The sequence below is a fragment of the Populus euphratica genome, unplaced genomic scaffold (assembly GCF_000495115.2).
Source record: "Populus euphratica unplaced genomic scaffold, PopEup_1.0 scaffold603.1, whole genome shotgun sequence".
Taxonomy (NCBI): domain Eukaryota; kingdom Viridiplantae; phylum Streptophyta; class Magnoliopsida; order Malpighiales; family Salicaceae; genus Populus; species Populus euphratica.
The window spans coordinates 148,519-169,324 of record NW_011500275.1 but is presented as its reverse complement, the minus strand read 5'-3'; the positions used below and the strand labels follow the sequence as shown (position 1 = coordinate 169,324).

Sequence of the window (20,806 nt, the reverse complement as noted above, 5' to 3'; positions counted from 1 at the left end):
AATAAATAAAAGAAACATCATAAAAAAATAACAAAATATTCAATTTTTAATTCATTAAAATCTTATTTGTCAAAAAATTATTACAATCCTTTATAGAAAAAACCAAAAAACCTTTTAATATCAAACAAAAAAGAAAAATTATTCTCTTTCAAAAGCATAACAAATAGAAAAATAAAAATAAAAAATCCCTAAACTAAATAATTATATAAATATTTATTTTTTAAAAAACTACATTAAAAAATATATACTTTTTCAAAAAAAAAAAGAATAGATTTTGAGAATTTTAAACTTAAATTCTAGATTTAAGTTTTCTATAGAAGTCATTAGATACATTGAGAGTTACAATTTTCTTTCTCATATTAATAAAAAAACTTATTATAAATTTTTTTCATAAATCCTAAAATTCTTTTTTAAATTCATGTGGTTAGAAAAGATGTCAAATCCACGATTATATATATAATATAATTTCTCTTATCTAATAAATACTGTTGACTTCGACGACGACGACGAGGCGGTGGTCCGGCTACCTACCTGCCTACCATAATAGCTCACTCGAAAAACAAAACTAAATATTAAATTAAACACAAATTCCTGAAAATACCCCGACTCTCATCGTTTTATAACTCATCATCGAAGGGACCATCCTCGTAATTTAAGCGAAAATACAGACCCACTGCACAATTTCAAGTCAGGATTACCTCTTTATTAACTTACTATTCTTTGCTTTCCTAAAAAACAAAATAAAAAAAATTATATAAATCCTCCACGAACAAGTCTAGACTTCGAAGGCTCCAAGAATGTTATCTGTAATTGAACACAAGAGAGAAGAAGAAGAAGAAGAAAGATTCGAAAATTAAATAAACTTCTGCGATACAGGTAATAATTTTTAACTTCTCAAATTGGCTCCATTGTTTCTCGAGCTGTGAGATTGATTGATTCTACGGAGACCTTTTTTTTTTTTTTTTTCCAAATTTTGAATATGTAAGTTCATTTCAAGAATTTTTCTGTAGCTTTATTTTCATTTTTTTTTTTTTAACTTGATCGCCTGCTGTAGTTTTAGTTTTGAATTATATTTGATTTGTTTAATTGGAGGGAGAATCAAATTTTATGTTTTGTTTGGCTGCGGAGAAATCGATGAAATTTGGAATCTTTTTAGTTATTCAAGATTCTTTCTTTGTGATTGTTAACGGAGTTGTTTTTATGCCTTTTTGATTTCTCAATAGCCAAAATCCAAATGGAAAATTGGATTTTATTCTCCTTCAAGGGATTTGTTTTTTGTTTTTGTTAGTTGATGCTTTATTTACTTGGAATTTGTTAAATTGAATGCAGATTCTGCATAATAAAAGAAAATTTATCATTCCATTGCTTGGAGGGAATTATGTATATTCGATTTTATCGGAATCTTGAATTGAAAAGAGAATAAAGAAGATTAGGGAGTGATCTTAAGAAGGATTTATTGGCACATTGTGATTCTTGAGGTTATCAGTGGATTTGACCAGATGAATGTTGTTGGGAAAGTAGGTAGTTTAATTTCTCAGGGTATGTACTCAGTTGTGACCCCTTTTCATCCTTTTGGCGGGGCTGTGGATGTGATTGTGGTACAACAGCAGGATGGGACATTTCAATGTACCCCATGGTATGTTCGATTTGGTAAATTTCAGGGTGTTCTTAAGGGAGCAGAGAAGATTGTCCGCATAAATGTAAATGGTGTTGAAGCGAATTTTCACATGTATCTTGATAATTCCGGTGAAGCTTATTTCATAAAGGAGGTTCAGCCTGGTAAAGGAAGTGAGGCAAATGGGGTGATAAAGGATTCTAATAGTATGACAATGTCAAATGAAGGTGTCAATGTTGGTTTTAGTGATGTCGGTGATAACAATCATGTTGGAATATCTAGGCTTGAGCATAGTGTTTCTGATTCTAGGGTGATTCAGTTGCGAGAGGAAGAGAATTCATCAGGTGCAGCCCATCTTCAAAGGGCAGAATCTGATGGTGACCGGAGGTATTATGATTTTCAAGATGAGCAAGCCTCTATGGATGATTCAGTTGAGTTATCAGAGTATGCTTCTGATATATACAATGGTTTAGATGGTGAGCATCCTGCTGTTTCACAAGGTTCAGATTCAGAAGTGATCTTGGTGAGTGTGGATGGTCATGTCCTGACAGCCCCTGTACTGGAATCAGAACAGAATACCGAGAATGTGCAATTATGCATCCCTCAGTTCCATCTGGGCCCAGGTGATGACACCGAGGAGTTTAATTTAGGTGATGATGCATGGGCTGCTGATTACATCACTAAGCTGAATGCATCTGTGTCTAATTTTGCATCTGATAATGCTTACAGTGTAAATAATGGTGATAATGCTTGCCAACCAGAAGTTTCTGAAAGTGACAAGGAGCTTTTATGTCAAAGTCAAGAAATTCAGGACAATCCTAGGTCAGAAGGAGATCTTCTGGGGCAAAGTGATTCAGATGCATCTGTTAGGATAAATAGGGAAGAGGTTTTCAAAAGCTGCTTGGTGTTACCGGAATTGGCCAAACTGGCTGGAATTGCTGATCCTGAGGAAACAGATACTTCACCTGAGGTGCAAAAAGATTCACATGAGGAGTCTCCTTGTTGTCCTCCAGCAGTTGATCAAACTACTAATGGAGATCTTGTTGAATTCACAGATAATGGCTGTAATTCTGATTCTAGTGGCCTCCATGGATCACCTACTGTGCAGGTTGAACTCATAGCAGCAGAGAAAAATGCTTCAAGGACAGAACATATAGGTGCTGACAGCACATGTACTTCTGATAGAATTGGTAACAGTTCAGATGAGAAGGGTGAAGAGTCTTATCACATGTCCACAGTAGGTGAAGAGTTGGATAGTAGCCAGCAAGGACCTGTTCCTGAAGATGAGTCCAGTAAAAGCGAGACTGTGAAACCACAAATAGAGTGCGGAAATTGTTCAAGCAAAGGTAAGAGTTAATTGTTGTTTTCTGAATCTTGAAGCCTGTAACTGTAGTTTGAGCTTGGTCTATGTAGAGTGTGAAGCTTCTGTTTTACCTTTTTCTTTCATCCTAACTTTTTTAGGGATTGAGATCTCCCTCTGTGGAAAGGAACTCCATTCAGGTATGGGCTTGGAGTCTGCTGCTGAAGTGTTTGTAGCACATCGCATACCTGCTGAGGAATTTAAAAACTCTGCAACATCAATTACCAGGAATGAAAATTTAATAATCAGATACAGAGAAAAGTACTTCACATGGGAAAAGGCTGCTCCTATTGTGCTTGGAATGGCGGCATTTGGTTTGGATTTACCTGCTGAGCCCAAAGATGCGATTCCTGTGGAACTGGATGACACACTTGAGCAAAGGGATGATGATGCTGGGATTACTTCCGCACCATCTAGCCGCAGATGGAGGCTTTGGCCTATTCCATTTAGAAGGGTTAAGACAAGCAGTAACTCATCAAATGAAGAGTTATTTGTTGATTCTGAATCTGGAGTGCAAAACTCAAATGTTGAGTCAACTTCAGCATCCTGTGGTAGTTCTGAGTCTCCTCACAAGCAGTTTTTAAGGACAAATGCTCCAACTAGTGAGCAGATAGCATCATTGAATCTGAAAGATGGTCAAAATTTGATAACATTCAGTTTCTCTACTAGGGTTCTAGGTACACAACAGGTTGGTTCATATGTAGCATATAAAATCTTACAATATAAAAATGATAGCAATTAGCTATTCATGCTACCCAATTTCAGCTGCTAAGTAACATTCAGTTTTAACAGGTTGATTGTCATATCTACTTATGGAAGTGGAATGCAAGGATAGTGATATCAGATGTGGATGGAACAATTACCAGGTAAGGCTCCTGACATCCCAGCATGAATTACATTACTTGAATTTTCGATGCTGCAGCTTGCTAATTCAATGAGGCTATAACAACTGGAAGCTCGAAACACCTTGGGGGGTGTTGAATTAGGGTTCTTGGTGAGTTGAATTAGGTGTTCTAAAACTAGTCCCAACAATTTGGTTTCTGTCAAACAACCACAAAAAACACAATCACAGCACACAACAACCTTTTCAAGAACACTAACACATGTCAACAAATATTCCAACTCTCACGGTAACCACTTGTTTATCCATACAATCCACATGGCAACAAGAAGTTAATACTAGTGCAAAAAAATAAAGAGATAGGGAAGAGAGACTGCACATGGATTTTATAGTAGTTTGACACTAACCACCCACTCCACTTCCCACGTGGTAAGCTTGGGCTTCCACTATCACTCACATTCTATTTCATGGGTTATGCCAGTGAATCCTTTCGCAGGTTCAAGATTCAAACCTTTACAACTGATTCTTTTTACACTGGGTTTAAGATCAAATCCAAAGAATCTTTTTAATGGACAAAGATTGAAACCAACCGCTTTCCACAACTCAAGGACAAACCATAGGTGGTTTTTTACGGATATATAGACCGGAACCTAAACAAGCTCACACAAAAGCTCACAACCAAGTTATAGGACCATTTACACTTTAACAATAAGTTTCACTATAAAAGAATGAGAACAACACTCATAAGAATAGATTACAAAGAAATTCTCAAGTCTTAGTAGGTGTAATCTAATTCTTTTTACATGAGGTAGGAGGTGCAATCAATGTTTAAGAGAATAAACAAGAGTAAGCTCAAAGGAGAAAGAATATGATTATGTAAGAATAGGAATTATAGCCCAATGATTGCAACAATCTTATAAAAAGTGTAAGGAGAGGTCTATTTATAGGAAAAATCAGCTAGTTATCCGTTTAGAGTAAGAGAGAATTGGCCAAGAATTTTGAATTTTGGAAGTCTGGGTATACCACATGGTTCAAGCAAGATGATATAAAAAAATGTTATCCATGAAGTGAGGGTGGCTGCATAGTAAGATATTTGAAATGCTTATCTTGTTTGTCCTAGTTGGCAGAAAAGAGAAAAGGTTATTTCCAATTCAATATTGGTGTAAGAACAAGGTAATTCAAATTTTGGTATATAGACAAGCTAGGCACAACTCTCACACACTTGAGCACAAGAGACAGAACAATTTCAAATCACTCAAATGATAAGGAGGTCGGTCACAATGCAAGGAATAACATTTGGTATACCACAGATCTTAAGGAAGACTTTATTTGGCATGGTTGTTTATTTTACCGGTTGTCTTTGGAATACTGTACCTGGTATAGTTGACTTGTATATGACATGCCATTTGGTTTATATGAGGCCTTTGGAATTTGTGTGGTGTAGCCATTTGGTGTAGCGGAGGTCTTAGGCTTTTTAGGTTGTGGACACGAGGTGTTTTAGTGAATTTTGGTGCCAACTTTTCTAGGTTGTCTTTTGGGTATAGGAAGTTGATTTCAAGAGTTAAATTGTCCATAAAAAGACTTGAGCCACATTTAACAACCACCCAAGACTAATCTTGAAGCATGATATTTCATCAATGTAGTTATATGTTATGCACAACTTCAAGACGTATCAATCATCATTCTTGAGAAGTTATAAATAATAATGTACCTATAGCAACACAACCTCAAGGGAATGATCAATAACCAATTATTAGTTTAATTCATCAAAACTATGAGCATTGGATACCCTTGGACTACCAACAACTTTTATCATATATTGTCTTGTGTACTTTATCCTAATCTTAAGTTCACCAGTCATGTGTCAGCCTGTAACCATCAGCTGAGCAATTCTTGTAGCATCATGTTTTTGAATGTATCATTAAAATTGACTGAATTGTGGAGACTTAATGCAATGAGTTTGGACATGGTCTTTGCCAATTTTGAATTTGTTTCTCTCTGTGCTAGATCTTAATGAAATTACATTACGAACCCTTTTATCACTTTCTGAATGAAGTCTAGTCTTACTGTCTCAAGCTAACATGGCACAGTTAAGGTGACAAACAGAAAATTTTATTTCTCATGGGAATAAAAAACGCACCCTCCATTAGTAATTTTATAATAAGGCATCCACAAGCATTCTTAGCAATGGTTTTACAGTACAAACTGATCAACTGTAAAATATTTTCCTCTATCTTTTTCAGTTAATCATAGATTTGATTTTGGGGTATTAATTTGGCAATTCTTGCCAGGTCTGATGTTTTGGGTCAATTCATGCCCCTGGTTGGAAAGGATTGGACACAATCTGGAGTTGCTAAACTTTTTTGTGCCATTAAGGTATTATTTTCCTTTCGATCTTGCTAACCAGTGGTTGCTCAATTTATTTGCAAAATGATTCTTCAATGCTCTGCCAATGTGTAACTATTTTAGCTGTAAGCCTCTGAAAGTGAAGAAGACTGCCTTTCCTTTTTTTCTGTATGGATTAAAGTATTTTGGCTAAATGAATTTCTAATTGTGGTATAAGAACATTCATGCTCCGTGTCATCATCTAATGTCAAGAACAAAACTGAGCATCAACTCAAACTACTATGGGTCTGCTACATGGATGAATTATTTGGGCCAAACCTTTTTAAGAGCAAAAAGGAGGTATAACATCTGCTTGCCCCTTTGTAACCCTCTTCCTTTAGTCGATCCTCCTTATGTTAGATTGAATTTCTTTGTTGTTTGTTTATTTTGTAGGCAGAAATTCTAAATATCAATTTTTAAAGGGACATATTTCATGCATATGGCTTGCTACTTCAATCAGTAATAGTGAACAGTGAAAAGTAATTCATGCAGACAACACATACTTGCCAATTAAGCTTTAGTAATTTAATCTGTTGATTCTTCTCTTACCTTGCATTTTTTTTTTCAGAACAAATGCTATCGGTAGGAATGGTGGTTGGACTTGTTCCATGTTTTATTTCATTGAATTGCAGCTGGCATGTTTATGAACACATAGGTTTTTTCTAGTAAATGGACATCAAATATTGAATTCCGCATTTCCTGCAGGAGAATGGATATCAGCTATTGTTTCTGAGTGCACGTGCAATTGTTCAGGCGTATCTAACCAGAAGTTTCCTTTTCAACCTAAAGCAGGTATAAATGTTATTTGGGTTTATTGTTTCCTTGTTTACTTATTGTTTCATGGATGATATCACATCATTGTCTCCTGGTCACTGTCTTTACCCTGTTGTGCAGTCTGTCTCTTCTGTTGCTTTAGACTGGGTTTTGCAGAGGTTATAGTTATGATGCTGCTCTATTGCACTGCATTCTACTGATTAGTGAATTTTTATTCTGCTTGCAGGATGGAAAAACCCTACCAAATGGACCTGTTGTTATTTCACCTGATGGATTGTTTCCCTCATTGTACCGGGAAGGTAAGGTCTTTTTAAAAATTATCCATTCTATGGAATTGCTTGGTCTTCAAATTAATTTCTTGATACAGGCACTGATGATTCCAGCTTCATAAAGAGGAAATCATGGAATTTACTAAGGCTAAATGTTGAAATTTGTATATGTTGTGTGGTGTACTTAAATGGGTTTTAAAGTGCACGAATCCACTGCAAAGGGACACCAAGGACAACATTGCATATCTTGTTTTTCCAAAGTGAAAGAGAAGAATAGCTAAGAGAAAAGAAAAGTAAAAATAAAATGAATTTTTCCATTTTTGCGACTAATAAAGTATCTGCACTTTCAGCTGTTTCTATACTGTACATTTTAGTTAAGTTCCTTCGAGAATATGCATCTTATGAACCTTGCCCCGGTGAGCCTCCAGCATTTGAGAGCATGCAGCAGTTGGTCCATTCACAATTGCATCATTGACCCTCTGGTGGAAAATTCTTATTTCTTTGTGATTTTAATTTGTATCCAGGCTGCCAGCTTGACTTAGTCTGCATCTCCTATGTACTTGATAGTCCACATCATTTTTCCCATTTAAATGATGCTCTGACTCCTCTCTGAAATTTGTTCTTGTATTGCATGGTTATCAGTCATAAGAAGAGCTCCTCATGAGTTCAAGATCGCGTGCTTAGAGGTAATCCTAAAGGGAAAAACCACCATGGACATAGAATCACTTTTAGCAAGCATTTGCATTTCATCCCAAACTTACGGTATGCCCTGAATTTCATGTTCTGTAGGACATTAAAAGACTCTTTCCTTCTGATTACAACCCGTTCTATGCTGGCTTTGGAAATAGAGATACCGATGAGCTTAGTTACAGGAAAATTGGGATTCCGAAGGGGAAAATATTTATTATAAACCCAAAGGTTTGGATTTTTATTACTGAAATTCCTTTTTGGTGGTCGTCCATCTGGGATTTACTTCCTTTTTTTTTTGATTGCTAATAAGTTCCCATAAACTGACAGGGTGAGGTGGCCATTAGTCATCGCATTGACGTGAAGTCCTACACATCATTACACACGCTGGTCAATGATATGTTCCCCCCTACATCGTCAGCTGAGCAGGTAAGCATACTCAAGTGAACTTTAAGAACACATTGTGCTGTTTGAAAAGGGTGAAAATAAAAGAAATAAAATAGTGTCAAGACAGGAGGATACAGGGTGAGTGTTTGTTTAAATGCCCAAGGTACTGTTTTACTCCACAAAAATCTTGAATGACCTCGACTCATGTATCTGCAGGAAGATTATAACTCATGGAATTTTTGGAAGGTGCCATTGCCCGAGATTGAGTTCTAGTCTATGCCTTATAGAGAGATGGTTCCCTTCGGTACTAACAGAGGATGAAAAGTGGATTGAAATGTCCACAAAAGTACAGATACGATCAAGATTCTTCCATTTGTTCCAATTTCTTAGCCAGAAGTGATGCTGTGTTAACCTTTTGCATTTCGCAGCACTGGTGTATGATTCGTAAGCAATTCATCTTGTATTGGAAGTTAAGAGGTGCTCGAAAAAAGCCCCTTATTAATAAAAAAAGGCTTCTGTAATTTTGATGATAGTGTTCCTCCATGGTCGCGTTTTTGAGTTGCAATCGGAAATGGCTCTTGCATTATTTGTGGTCTGCTCTTTGCACATTCCATGTATAGGAAGGCTCATGATATGTCCTTGGGGACAGGAGAAGGGATTGGGTTTCGCTAAATTGAATTATCACGGCTGGTTGGATTGTTTTGAAAGTTTTTTTTTCTTAATTTACTTGTTTTTGATATTTTTAAATTGTTTTGTTATGCTAGTATAAAAAAATAAATTTTAAAAAATAAAAATATTATTTTTATATATTTTAAACACTACAGAACTAAGTAAGTTAAGCTGCATGTTAATTTTTTCCATCCGACCGCGGATATCAATTCCATCTATTGCAGAAGGATCTCCCTGTTGCTCCCTTATTCTCTTCTTTTTACAATTTTCTTACATAAAATTATATACGAGGAACACAACTCCAATTTATTTAAAAAGAAAAGGTACCAGGTGCTAAAATTCTCTCTTTTCATGCTACATATTTTAATAAATTAGGTTGGATTTCAGTTCTGAAGGAGTTATTTAATAGAAAAAATAGATTGGAAAGTGGCCATATTCAAAGATAATTAAAGAGCAATTAGACTTATAGGGACATATTTGAGAATTGAGACTATGATTATAATGTATAAATAAATCGAGCTAATTTCCTCTTATTTACGTGCAAAATATTTTAATTATTTTAATTGAAAACAAGTCGAAAAATGTTTCTAATGGTTGAAAAGTTGGAACAAATGAGATTCTTGAGGGGATAACTAGCACGAACAAGTCAAATCGTATTCCATAAAGAGAATTGGTATCCAAGTTTACAAGTTACTGACCAAGAATATATATAGAGGGTGTGCTTTTATTAAAGTCATTGTAATAGTAAATTGCTTGTTCATGGAAAAGAAGAAGAAGAAAAGCTACCAATTTATTTTCAAATAAACCGTATTCAATTTAGCATGTTTAGACGTTACTTGGAATTACATTTTAAATATACTTCTTTAATTTTTTTATATTGGACGTTACTTGGAATTACATTTTAAATATATTTTATTAACTTTTTTAATTGTTCGATTTTTTTAATATGTTGATATTGAAAATAATTTTTAAAAATAAAAAATTATTATTCTTACATATTTTTAAATGAGAAATACTAAAACAAATCTAGATATATTATTTTTATATATTTTAAAGTAAAAAATACTAAAACAAATCTAGATGCTTCTAAACATATCTCATAACACATTATATATTCTTCATGAGGAGTGATTTCTTTATCATATCAATGAGAAGATTTCGTTTTTTTTATCACAATAAAAAGAAGTCTACTATGATAAATATAGGTTCAAAACCGTAGTCTTAATCATTTATTAATTAAAGATTATTACGTGTGTTCGTACTCCGTAACAGCACATGAGAGACGAGGGAGGTGCGGCCAAGCAGCCACCGATAGGCGGAGCCATAACTTTGCGCAGCTACGTGCATTCTTCAGGAATATAAAAATAAATAAATAAATAGTTTTTCATCAACAGAAATAGAAAATGAAAGTCAAAGTCTGTGGGGAAGGACAATATAGTAAATTACAACCAAGCAAACCGAAAGGAGAGGCAAAAGACTCGAACCAAAGACGCGCAAAAATCCTTGACTCCTTCCCTTCTCCTTCATTTTCCTTGCTGCTAACCCCAAATTGCAAATCCGGTTGTAATAACACTATCATCCTCACCAATCCGAACGCAGCAAAAACACCATCACGTTGTAAATAGTAATGTCGTGGATAAGAACCGCCGTTAACAGAGCGGTAGAAGTCGGAGGAAAGACTAACATTACACGCACCGTCCGTAGTTATGCAGACTCCGTCGTCCTTCACGCCGGTAATGCCGTTTCTGAAGGAGCCAAAATAATCCAAGACCGCATTGTAATATTAAATTATTCATGTTTGTTTAATTATTTTTAATTGGATGTGTATTAATTGATATTTGATTTTGGATGGTGTAGGGAGCGTCATCAAGGAGTTTGCAGAGTTTGAGGCTAACAGCTAAAAGATTAGAGGATGTATCCGTGTCATGTAGAGGTGAAGAGAGAGTGCAGTTATTGAGAAGATGGCTTGTTGCTCTTAAAGAAACTGATAGAGAAAGAATGTTTTCTTCATCTCCTACTCATGAACATCATGCTGATGACTCCTTCAAGGATTCTCCTAAAAAACCTACCATTGTGAGCATCTTCCTATATAGTTAGCATTCATCTCATTTCTTTTGAAATTTAAAATTTAATTGTTGCATGGAGAAATCTTGTCTGTACATTGACATGCTGTGAATGTATAAAACTTGTGTCGTAATTAGTATGGATTTGCATTATCTATTTTGGTGAGATAGAAGTTTGATGGTTATTTTTATTTTTATTTTTATTTTTACTTTTTTCCCAAAATATTTAGCATTTATTTTTTCTATTGAAGTTGTGATTGGTTTCTTATTTTCAAGATTGTTACATAACTTTGCACAGGTTTATTATGTGGATCCTGATCTTGGGACGATGGATTTTCGAGAGGTTTTTCTTTATAGTCAAGCTCTTGAAGGGATTACATTGTCCATGGTAAGAACTCGGTTTGTTCGTTCGTAATCCTATTGTTGTTTTCTGCTGTATAAACATGACATATAGTTGTTGGTTGGCACAAAAGGTGATCAGGGTATATTGTGCTATTAATTTGCCATGTAAGAGGACAAATTTAATGCCTTTGTAACTTGTCAATCTTTTGCTGTAAATCTTAGTGTCATTTTGGTTTACATTTATGTAGCCGGGCTTTGTATTTGCTGATCCATTGAGTTTAACCGCAGGTTAACTGTTTTGTATGACTCAGATTCTTGAAGCGCCGAACGAGGAAGAAGTTTCACTGCTTTTGGAGATTTTTGGGTGATTCCTCCCACTCTCGTAATTTTCTATTTATGTCTTGTTTAAGTAGTTGCTTGAAATTTCATTTTGTTAATGTGGAGAAAAGCTGAATGCAGCTAACTTAGGGCTATGGCTTGTTGAGTCAGTCAAGTTGTCACAATGAAGAGAAAATGCACTTTAAATGCCCTTTCACTTTCAGTGTTATGCATAGAACTTCATGTAAACATCCTTTTGGTTTGGTTTATATACAGGCTGTGTCTTGCAGGAGGGAAGGAAGTACACGAGGCAGTGATGAACAGCATACAAGATTTGGCAACAGCATTCACCACCTATGAGGATGAAGTACTGGTATATGTCCATATACACACAAGACTTTATTATACTCCTGTAAATGTTCGTTTGTTTTATGTTAAGAGTTGCATACTCATTTTATCATTATCTACTGGATTGAATTGGGTTCATGAAGGAATTTTTTATCAAGTTCTGCGCCACAATCATGAAAATATGGAAAATTTACTGATAATTAATAAATAGAGCACTTATGTTTTACATACCATTGTTACAAGTTAACAGATGTATTGTTTGCTTCTTCTATCTTTTTCCATGCAAGTATCTGCTCCATTGATTATAATGATGGGTTTAAATTGTATCCATCAATATGAAGTTCCTTTGGTTCACTTTTTAATCATCTAAATTTGAATTCATTCAAGGGAGATCAGTATTTTAGGCGTTACCTTGGTAAGGGAGGATGTTTAGTTTGAAACTCAGTTCCTCTGTCTCTCCTGCATTATTTTCAGACAGAGGATACAGAGTGACAGACAGCTAAACTTTCTAAGAAAGTGAACTTCCTTGCATAGGCTTAATCTTGGTTATGAGGTATCTTGACCGCCTAGTGGCTTTATTGATGATTTATTTTAACTTTCTTCTCATAATTTTGAAAGTTTTAGAGATCTTTAACTAGTTATTCTACCTTTTTTTTTTTGGTCTATGTATTCTTTACAACTTATCATCCTTTTGTAGCAAGGCTGTTCCTTTTACTTTAATTCTCGGGTTTTACTCATCAGGAAATAGCAGCTTATTCCATGGATTTCTTTTCTAAAGTGATTATGATAAGGGTACAATTATCTCCTGTTTAATTCTGCAGACACCCTCATGGTTATTTATTTGTTAGTATAAGATGATCCAGCATAACCTTTGGCTTTTCTACATAATATATGCTTGGATAAAGTTAGGGATACCTTTTGTTCTATAAAGAAGTTCAATTAATAGGTTGCAGATTTCCAAGTGAAGTTTTATGATCAACATAACTCCCTCCCACTTTTCTCTCTGTCCAGGTAAAGCGAGAGGAGTTGCTCCAATACGCTCAAAGTGCAATTTCAGGTCTGAAAATAAATGCTGATATTGCAAGGTAATTCAGGATGTTGTATCTTAGATTTGAATGTGAGTCTTCAAAAATAAAAACTTTCTAGATTCGTTCATTGTCAATTGCAGAAGCTGATATTGTGAATTGGGTTGGGTGTCATACCCTTAGCCTCCTCTATACTGCATGCGCCCTTCCACACACACCTTTATTCACATGTTAAGCAGAAAGTGATTATGAATAATGTCTCATCTTTCAGACAGTTATGATCCAAACGTGCTATCTAAACTTTGGAAAGATCCCAACTCTCCTCTTCCCCACTTTTCTTACCCTTCAGATTTATGCATCCATCCATATTTAATTTCTTATAAGTTTACTAATGTACTTGGAGTTGGCAAAGCACAAAGAAAGATCGGCGGTGCTCTTCTTTTTTTGTTGGTATTGTTAGCACCTAGCATAAGTTTACTGTGCTTTTTAAGTTTTATTTTGTTGATTTAATTAGTTTTTTTTTTTCAAATTTATTGTAAGAGAAGTTTTGAATGAGTCATTTGCATTGTGGATTAAAATTTCCTCTGTTTATTATTATTATTATTATTATCCTTATTAAAACTCACAAATCATTTGCATCGTGGAGCTTGAAATCTGTTCATTTATCCGTGTGCTTAGTCTTTCATTTTCATCAGTATTCATTTAAAGTTATCTTCTATATACAATATCTATACAAATATATGGGCATAGAGTATGGGTCCCTGGTCGTTTTTCTGCATGTTTAATCTGTTGGAAGTTAAGCTTCATTTACAAATCATAATTGCATTGTCCTTGCATTGATTTCATTTAGAAATAATTTTTTTATTAATGTTTTATATTATGTTCTCTGCACTCAGAATAGATGCTGAAGCCCACAACATAATGGAGAAACTTGAGAAATCAAAGGCACTCAATCAGCTTTCCAATGAAGCTAGCGGAAACTCTTCTGAAGAAACAACTGCTTTGACAATGGAGGTAGGCTGATCCTACATTCACAATTTTCCATGTGCCAACAGATTCCGCATGTCATTTGTTGTACACTAGTCTGATACAAGTAGTTGTGTGAAGAAAGCTTAAAGATTTTTGTAATTTTAATGTTCTGGGTTTACACTAAAAAATGTAACTGTAACTTCAGGACTGACTTCCATTGATTTTTTTCCAAAATCTTTTCAAGTTTAGATCTTCACAAACGTGCAAGATTCTAAAAGAGTGGGTATCCCTGTTCATGTTAAGATGTTCACCCCCCCCCTCTCACCTGTTTATAACTTTTTGATCAATCATTGCATCAGTAGGTCTCATTATTGGTTTTTAATTCTTATGCTTATTACATCTTCAGAAAGTTTCTGAATTTGATTTTAGAATTTACATCCTTGATCGCAGAAACTGACGTTCAATTTTTGCTCAGGCTGTAGAAGAAAAACTTGGACAAATTCAACTATGTTCCACATTGGAGGCACTATTACTAAAGAAGAAATCTTTGAGAAATGGGGATTCTCCAGAAATGCATGTGGAGAAGGTATGGGTTCTTAGTGATAAATCTAACTGGCCTTTTATTTCCTTTCAGAATAGCATTTAGTTTTCAGAGAGGTTTTTCTAGGAACAAACTGTTAAGCTTTAGCATTACTTCTAATGGTTCCTGGTATGCACCAGAGACTGAACCAGGCTGTTCTTTAAGTGCTTTTGTGGAGGCATATTCTGCAAACGGATCTCATTTACTTCTAATGCTTGCTAGCAATAATTTTATGTGCTTATCCCCAAGATATCTTTCATTAGAGAAGTTGAAAGTACAGCAATTGATAGAGAGCAAAGAGTTCACATTGGTTGTTGAGTGTTTGACCCTTCTCTTACCCCTAGAATTAAAAAAAAAAATAGGAGTTGAAAGTACTTACACCTACGCATCTGAAGGACACAAGAAATGCTTGAGGACACTATTTTCTAGTCTAAGTAATGTTCCTTGGTAACCACTTACCAGGTGATAATTCTGCATGTTTCCTTCATTTAAGATGTTTCTGCATGGTCTTCTGTTCCTTAATAGCTGCTGCAGTGTTAGAACTTACTGCTACCTTTCTGCAACCTGTGAAGTTTGAAGCTGAAATCATGGCTTTACAAACCTGTCTGTCTAAACACCCAGAGGCAAGCCTATTAGACGTCAAGCATGTTTGGCATAGATGAGGCAGGAATGTCATGCAAATCCTAACTGAGATTTTTATTTCTTACCTAGTGTTAATATTCTGTTACTGTTGATAGTGACCAATCTAATATCTCAAATGGCCTATTATGCATATGAATAATCTTAGCTATAGAAAAATTTACTAGAAACAGAAGATAGTGAATCAGAAATGTTACCTAATCCCTCGTGGCACTTCCTCTGGTCATGGAACTTACACTGGATTTCATATTGTTTCTTGAAGCAGTTTTTTCAACACAAATCAACAAGTGAAAAATACCACAATTTTCCAAAAATCCTTGAGACCAAACACAATTTCTACTGGTAATTGTAATGATATTAAAGGATGAGTTTAAACATTTTTATTTCATCCTCAATGCCTAATGTTTCTCAAAGAGATTGTAAAATGCTTTGTTTTGAAAGAATTTTAAATCATATTAGCAGTCTCATGTATTTTTAGTTATGAATTGAAGAGATAATACAAATTGGCACAATTCAATTCTATTCTATTTTTATTTTCTGGGTTGTGTTTCAGTTTATTTCTAGCCTATCAACTCCTGCTACTGTATTCTTAATAATCCATTATACACTTATTTTGCAGGTTGATAAATTGAAAATTTTATCAGAATCTCTTCTTAACTCGACCTCAAAAGCTGAAAAGCGCATTTTAGAACAAAGGTTCATTTAGCATCTCAGAATTTTTTTTAGTATGTTCATGCATGTGCTTGTGCATGTGTCAGCAAATGGGATATAATCTACGTTTCTGCATTTTGTGTATTTGCATCCACTTTCAATGCTTCTTTTGTGGGGAGGGAGAGGATGGACAAGAAATGTCACTCTGCAAAGTTGGGTGCCTTGGGTTCTAAATTTATAGAAAGTATTCCCCACAACTGTGACTGTGAGTGGAAGTTTGCTTATTGCTGAGAAAATGAACTCTTCATGGATTTTAACATGCTGTTAAGTCAATATGCAATGTATAATTAGAGTGCTGTCCTGTATTGCATTTTCATCATGTTTATTTTCCTATAGTTTTCTTTTTAATGGTTAGTGATGGAACATCTAGAATGATTTATTTTTCGGGGTATTGGTCAGTGCATTACTAATAAGCTTATTGACAATTGAAAGGAACATGGATAGTTTGAAAATATATAATAATTGGCTTTTCTCTGATGCTTTGGTTCTAACCTTCCTGGAATTTCCTATAGGTATTGTTTATTACTTTTTATTAATGCCAATCTTTCATTTTTTCATTTTTTATTTACTTCTCAATTTTTATGCAGGACACAGAAAGAAGACGCACTCAACTTTCGTGTGGCTAAAGGTGATGAGATTAGTCAGCTTGAGAAGGTACCTTTCCTCCAAGGAAATAATGTCACTTTTTATTAACATGAAGAAAATTGATTGAAAATCTTTACTTTTCAACTTAAGTAGCTGTCATCCAAGAGAAGAAGGAAAAAAAAATAGATTACTATTACGCATCATGGCACTGAAATTTGAAACATGAATCCTTGCCTCCGTTTTGTTCAGGACAATGCAGGAGTGATTCTAGATCCGTTCTTTTGCTTCTTTGGCTCTCACTGTTTATGGTTTCCCTTGTCCCCTCAATCCAATTATTCTGTCTTAGATGTAACGATTCCTCTATTTACCTCCATGGATGCCTCCTTCAATTCCTCCACTTTTCTATGGAACCCTTCATTTATTTTGATATGGATCTTATTATTTTCAACAGAGCTAGACTGATTTTTTGGGCATGTGCTCCTTCACTGTCCAATACTTACTACCATGAGCTTAAGCAGCCTAATTTCAATTTTTAAATGTTCAATTTCAGAAGGACTTTATGATTGTATAGCACTCACAGTTGTGCATCTCCATTCCAAGAATCATGCTTTCAGTTTTAAGAGTTCTATTCTTGGCAAGAAAATATAGTAAAACAAGATATCCAATTATTCCATATCTAAGAAAAGTTCGGATATACTATATTCTGATTCTCTTTTTTCTATTTCTTTTCATATTGTTGAGGAATTTTATGATCTCTCATGAAGTTTTGCATGACCTATGTCTTGGGACAAAGTTTGTCATTGTTTGATTTATTTTGTTGCTAGGAATATTATTAAACATGTCACATTGCATTTTTCTAGGAATTATCAGTGGAGATTAGAGAAATGGAAAAGCAAAAGGATGAACTTGAAGCTGAATTAAAGAAGGTATCCTTCATCTGAATATTTTTGCCAGTCTATTAATAAAAATGTCATGCAGTTCTGGATGATATCATCATTCCTGGAATTATTCAGTGGAGTCTTCATTTATTCCCTTTGTTGCAGTTTACCTTTCACATTCATGATTATCTGATGTGCTTTCTTCAGCATGGATATGTAACTTGTATTCTTGCTTATGTGTGTTTAAACTGTGAAGTTGAATTGGTAATGTCAATGAGAGAATTGGTTCACTCTGTGATGTCAACTCCGTAGGATCTCTATCCCATTTTTTCTGGGATTCTAACCATTTCTGGCATTTATTGTAGGTCAATACCTCATTGAATTCAGCACGGGCACGTATTCACAATGCCAGGGAAGAGAGAGAGAACTTTGATGAAGCCAGCAATCAGATTCTGATGCACCTGAAAGCCAAGGTATTGCTGATCTTCCCTTGTCAGAAGAACCATATTTTGTACATAATAGAACTTTTAAACTACTTGAATTTCCCAGAAGAAAATTACAGAGCCTATGAGGAATCTTCTTATTATATCATATTGAGCATGTTTTGTAATCTTAGGAAGATGAGCTAGCAAAGTCGGTTACATCCTGCCGGGCAGAGGCAGATGTTGTTAATTCTTGGATTAATTTTCTATATGCTACCTGGGTTCTACAGACTACAGACACAGAGCAGAGGGAGAATCAGGTCAAGTATGTATAAATTCTCTACTGATTTGCTATTGAGATTGATATGTATGCTTTTGTAGGATAGACACATTTCAAAATAAAAAGATCTGATTAGTTTTTCCTAATTTTTTCCCGTATGACTAAAGTTCCCATACTATTGTGTCAAATCTTTTTGTCATTTGTTTCTTGTTGATTATTTTCTGCACATGCATGTTCAAGTGGTGATTTGGAGAGATACGGTGATCATTTTGTGAATTTGAGTGTTCATCTCCTCTCTGCTTACAAGGTATTGTTAATATATTCATTGCTCCTGTATGACTTCTTCAACTATAGTTTAATAATTTCCATTAAATCTATTTAGCTGTGAAATTGGTCTTAAACATTGTTGTTGACATGCAAAAATTGAACCTCTCATCAGGAACAGTTGGGGCCTTTAGTCATCCGTATGAAAGGGCTTGTAGCAGACTTGCATTCTTGTCAAGGGTATTATGATATGATGATTCTTTGGAATTTTTATCACTTGGTTCAGAGAAGTCTTAAACTGTTTTTCTGCAACAGGTCAGAAATAGCACCTATCATAAAGGATGAAGGGTCAAAAGCAATAAACCATAGAAAAAATCTTGAAAAGGGATTTCTGGAGCTTGAAGCAAAGGTATGGATGTTTTATTGGGTTTGCCTTGATAATATCTGACAAACTCCTATGTTTCAATATCAAATGCTCAGTTTTATTTCCCTATTTTCTAGTTCATATAAATACTGTTTTCCCACATTTATTGTCCTCAAAATCGTCTCTCCATTCTAGCATTTCTTCTTGTTAGATTGGTCTCCTTCCCTGCGTTGTTCCCGATCTACTGAAGTTTCATCTAATTAAAGCCATGCCATTCTTTGTCCTGCCAGATTGTGACCATCACAAATGCGGTGCATGTGATGAAAAAGCAGTTTTATACCAACTATGATGGCGTATACAGGTGCAGTAACCATTCTTTTTACACATGCTCCATCATTCGATGCATTGATCAACCACTTAAAATGGGAAATGGTACGTACACTTCAGGAAAAACGACGAGAGGGTCAAAGAGCTATTTAGTGCTGTGGAAAAAATGAAAGAGGGAATTGAATCCATCCAGAGACCAGTCCTGGAAGTTGAGAATGCGACGCAACAATCACACTCACAGTCCAGTGATAGCCCCCGTCTAGATCCTTCCTCTTCTTCGAAACAGACATTTGAGGCTCCAGGAAAGAAAGAAGAAAAGGAAAGCGGATCTCCCCCTGTTAACAGAGGAAGTGTAGTCACACAGGCAGACCTGGAAAAGTTAGGATCCGAACTCGGGAAGGACGAGGAAGGATACGCAACAGAGGATATCGGTGAGTGGGAATTCGATGAGCTTGAAAAGGAGGTAAATCCCAAGCAGCTGACCAGCAAGGAATAGACCGAGGTTACTGTCAAGTGGATTTCTTCAGTATCATAATTTTATAATGAAATCTTGTTCTTCCTTTTTAATAGGAAGTGAGTGCTATGTGACTTCTGAATGTCTAATGACACTCTGTACTGGAAGACTGCAAATCCTCCCTTTGATGCCGAAATGTAGATAGTAGATACCCCTAAACAAATTTAATCATGACACTGAAATCTCCATACGATTCTTTCCTTGCTTTTACAGTGGAGGCTATCTGCCTAGGCTATGTATTATTTAGCGACCCTGTTAAAGAAAAACATCAGTTTTTTTTTTGTTTTTAATTATTAATATCGATGTTGGAATTAGTTTATATATATTTTAATTAATTTTACAGATTTTAAAATTCATGATTATGTTTTTTTTTTTCTTAAAAAAAAACATCAGTTCTTGATTGAAAGAGATGTTTTGGAAAATTGGGTCATTGGAAGTTGCAACTTCCTGTTCCTGCTGATATACGGGGAGACGCAAGGGTCCTCAAAAAGAGGCGGATGGCCAGCCATTGCAGCCTAGTCCGGCGAGTAATGGGGCCGTTGATGTTGGCTGGACGTGGACCTTGAGATTCACTGCACTTTTTTTACGGTACAATCATTGGCAGGAGGAAACTCCTGAATCATGGTGGATTGAAATTTTAACGGTACAATTATAGGGTCTGTTGCCCAAAGGAGGAGGAGTTGAGCGGCACCTTAAAATCCACTTGGGAAGGCAGCGTCCAAAAGTGACATGCCACTGGGCTTTATCTTCGATTTCCAGCTAACCAATCATGACATCTGCACCTCACAGCTAAGTCTCATCACTGTGAAAGAGCCACGTTCAGAAAAGGTGAGCGAACATGTGCCCAGGACATTAACACAACTTTGAATGTGGTGGTCAGAGAAGCATCACGTGATCGAGGAAATATAGTATCTGAAAGGTTTAATTAAAAAGTGATTGAGGAAAAGATTGGATGTAACTTTAAAAAAAGGAGGGTTGACATGGAAGTCTGCTGCTATTGTTTAGAATTAAAGGTGAGAGTTGCTTTTGTCGGACAAGCAAGCTCGCTCAAGAAACCTAACACCTTGCCCCATTTCAACAAAGGATTTTCATTTCTTCAGGAACATCCATGTCTCATATTTTCTGACAAGAGATCTCAAATTTATATGCAGACCATAATAATAATAATAATAATAATAATACAAGGTTGT

At 35.3% G+C, this 20,806-nt stretch overlaps 2 protein-coding genes across 6 annotated transcripts; both read left to right on the top strand.

Annotated features, from left to right (window-relative positions):
* The first annotated feature begins 547 nt into the window (after window positions 1–547).
* Window positions 548–8,850, top strand: LOC105113032 (phosphatidate phosphatase PAH1-like). Its single transcript, XM_011009019.1, has 11 exons — window positions 548–876; window positions 1,330–2,961; window positions 3,077–3,663; window positions 3,768–3,841; window positions 6,108–6,192; window positions 6,907–6,993; window positions 7,202–7,274; window positions 7,887–7,930; window positions 8,034–8,162; window positions 8,262–8,360; window positions 8,535–8,850. Exons 2-11 carry the CDS (start codon window positions 1,500–1,502, stop codon window positions 8,589–8,591), a joined length of 2,697 nt encoding a protein of 898 aa, XP_011007321.1. The 5' UTR covers window positions 548–876; window positions 1,330–1,499; the 3' UTR covers window positions 8,592–8,850.
* Window positions 8,851–10,436: 1,586 nt separating this feature from the next.
* LOC105113031 (centrosomal protein of 135 kDa-like protein) lies at window positions 10,437–19,894 on the top strand. 5 transcript variants are annotated; one of them, XM_011009015.1, is made up of 20 exons: window positions 10,437–10,764; window positions 10,845–11,060; window positions 11,349–11,438; window positions 11,704–11,756; window positions 11,987–12,083; window positions 12,800–12,850; window positions 13,070–13,143; window positions 13,980–14,097; window positions 14,528–14,638; window positions 15,891–15,967; window positions 16,570–16,636; window positions 17,428–17,493; window positions 17,811–17,918; window positions 18,062–18,192; window positions 18,388–18,454; window positions 18,587–18,651; window positions 18,727–18,820; window positions 19,066–19,136; window positions 19,223–19,604; window positions 19,673–19,894. In XM_011009015.1, the coding sequence occupies exons 1-19, from the start codon at window positions 10,615–10,617 to the stop codon at window positions 19,596–19,598; spliced, it is 2,082 nt and encodes a 693-aa protein (XP_011007317.1). In that variant the 5' UTR covers window positions 10,437–10,614; the 3' UTR covers window positions 19,599–19,604; window positions 19,673–19,894. The 5 variants fall into 5 exon arrangements, with proteins under 5 accessions (XP_011007317.1, XP_011007319.1, XP_011007316.1 ...); XM_011009017.1 differs by having other exon boundaries at window positions 10,437–10,720; window positions 19,223–19,894; XM_011009014.1 differs by having other exon boundaries at window positions 10,438–10,764; window positions 19,223–19,894.
* The last annotated feature ends 912 nt before the right edge of the window (window positions 19,895–20,806 follow it).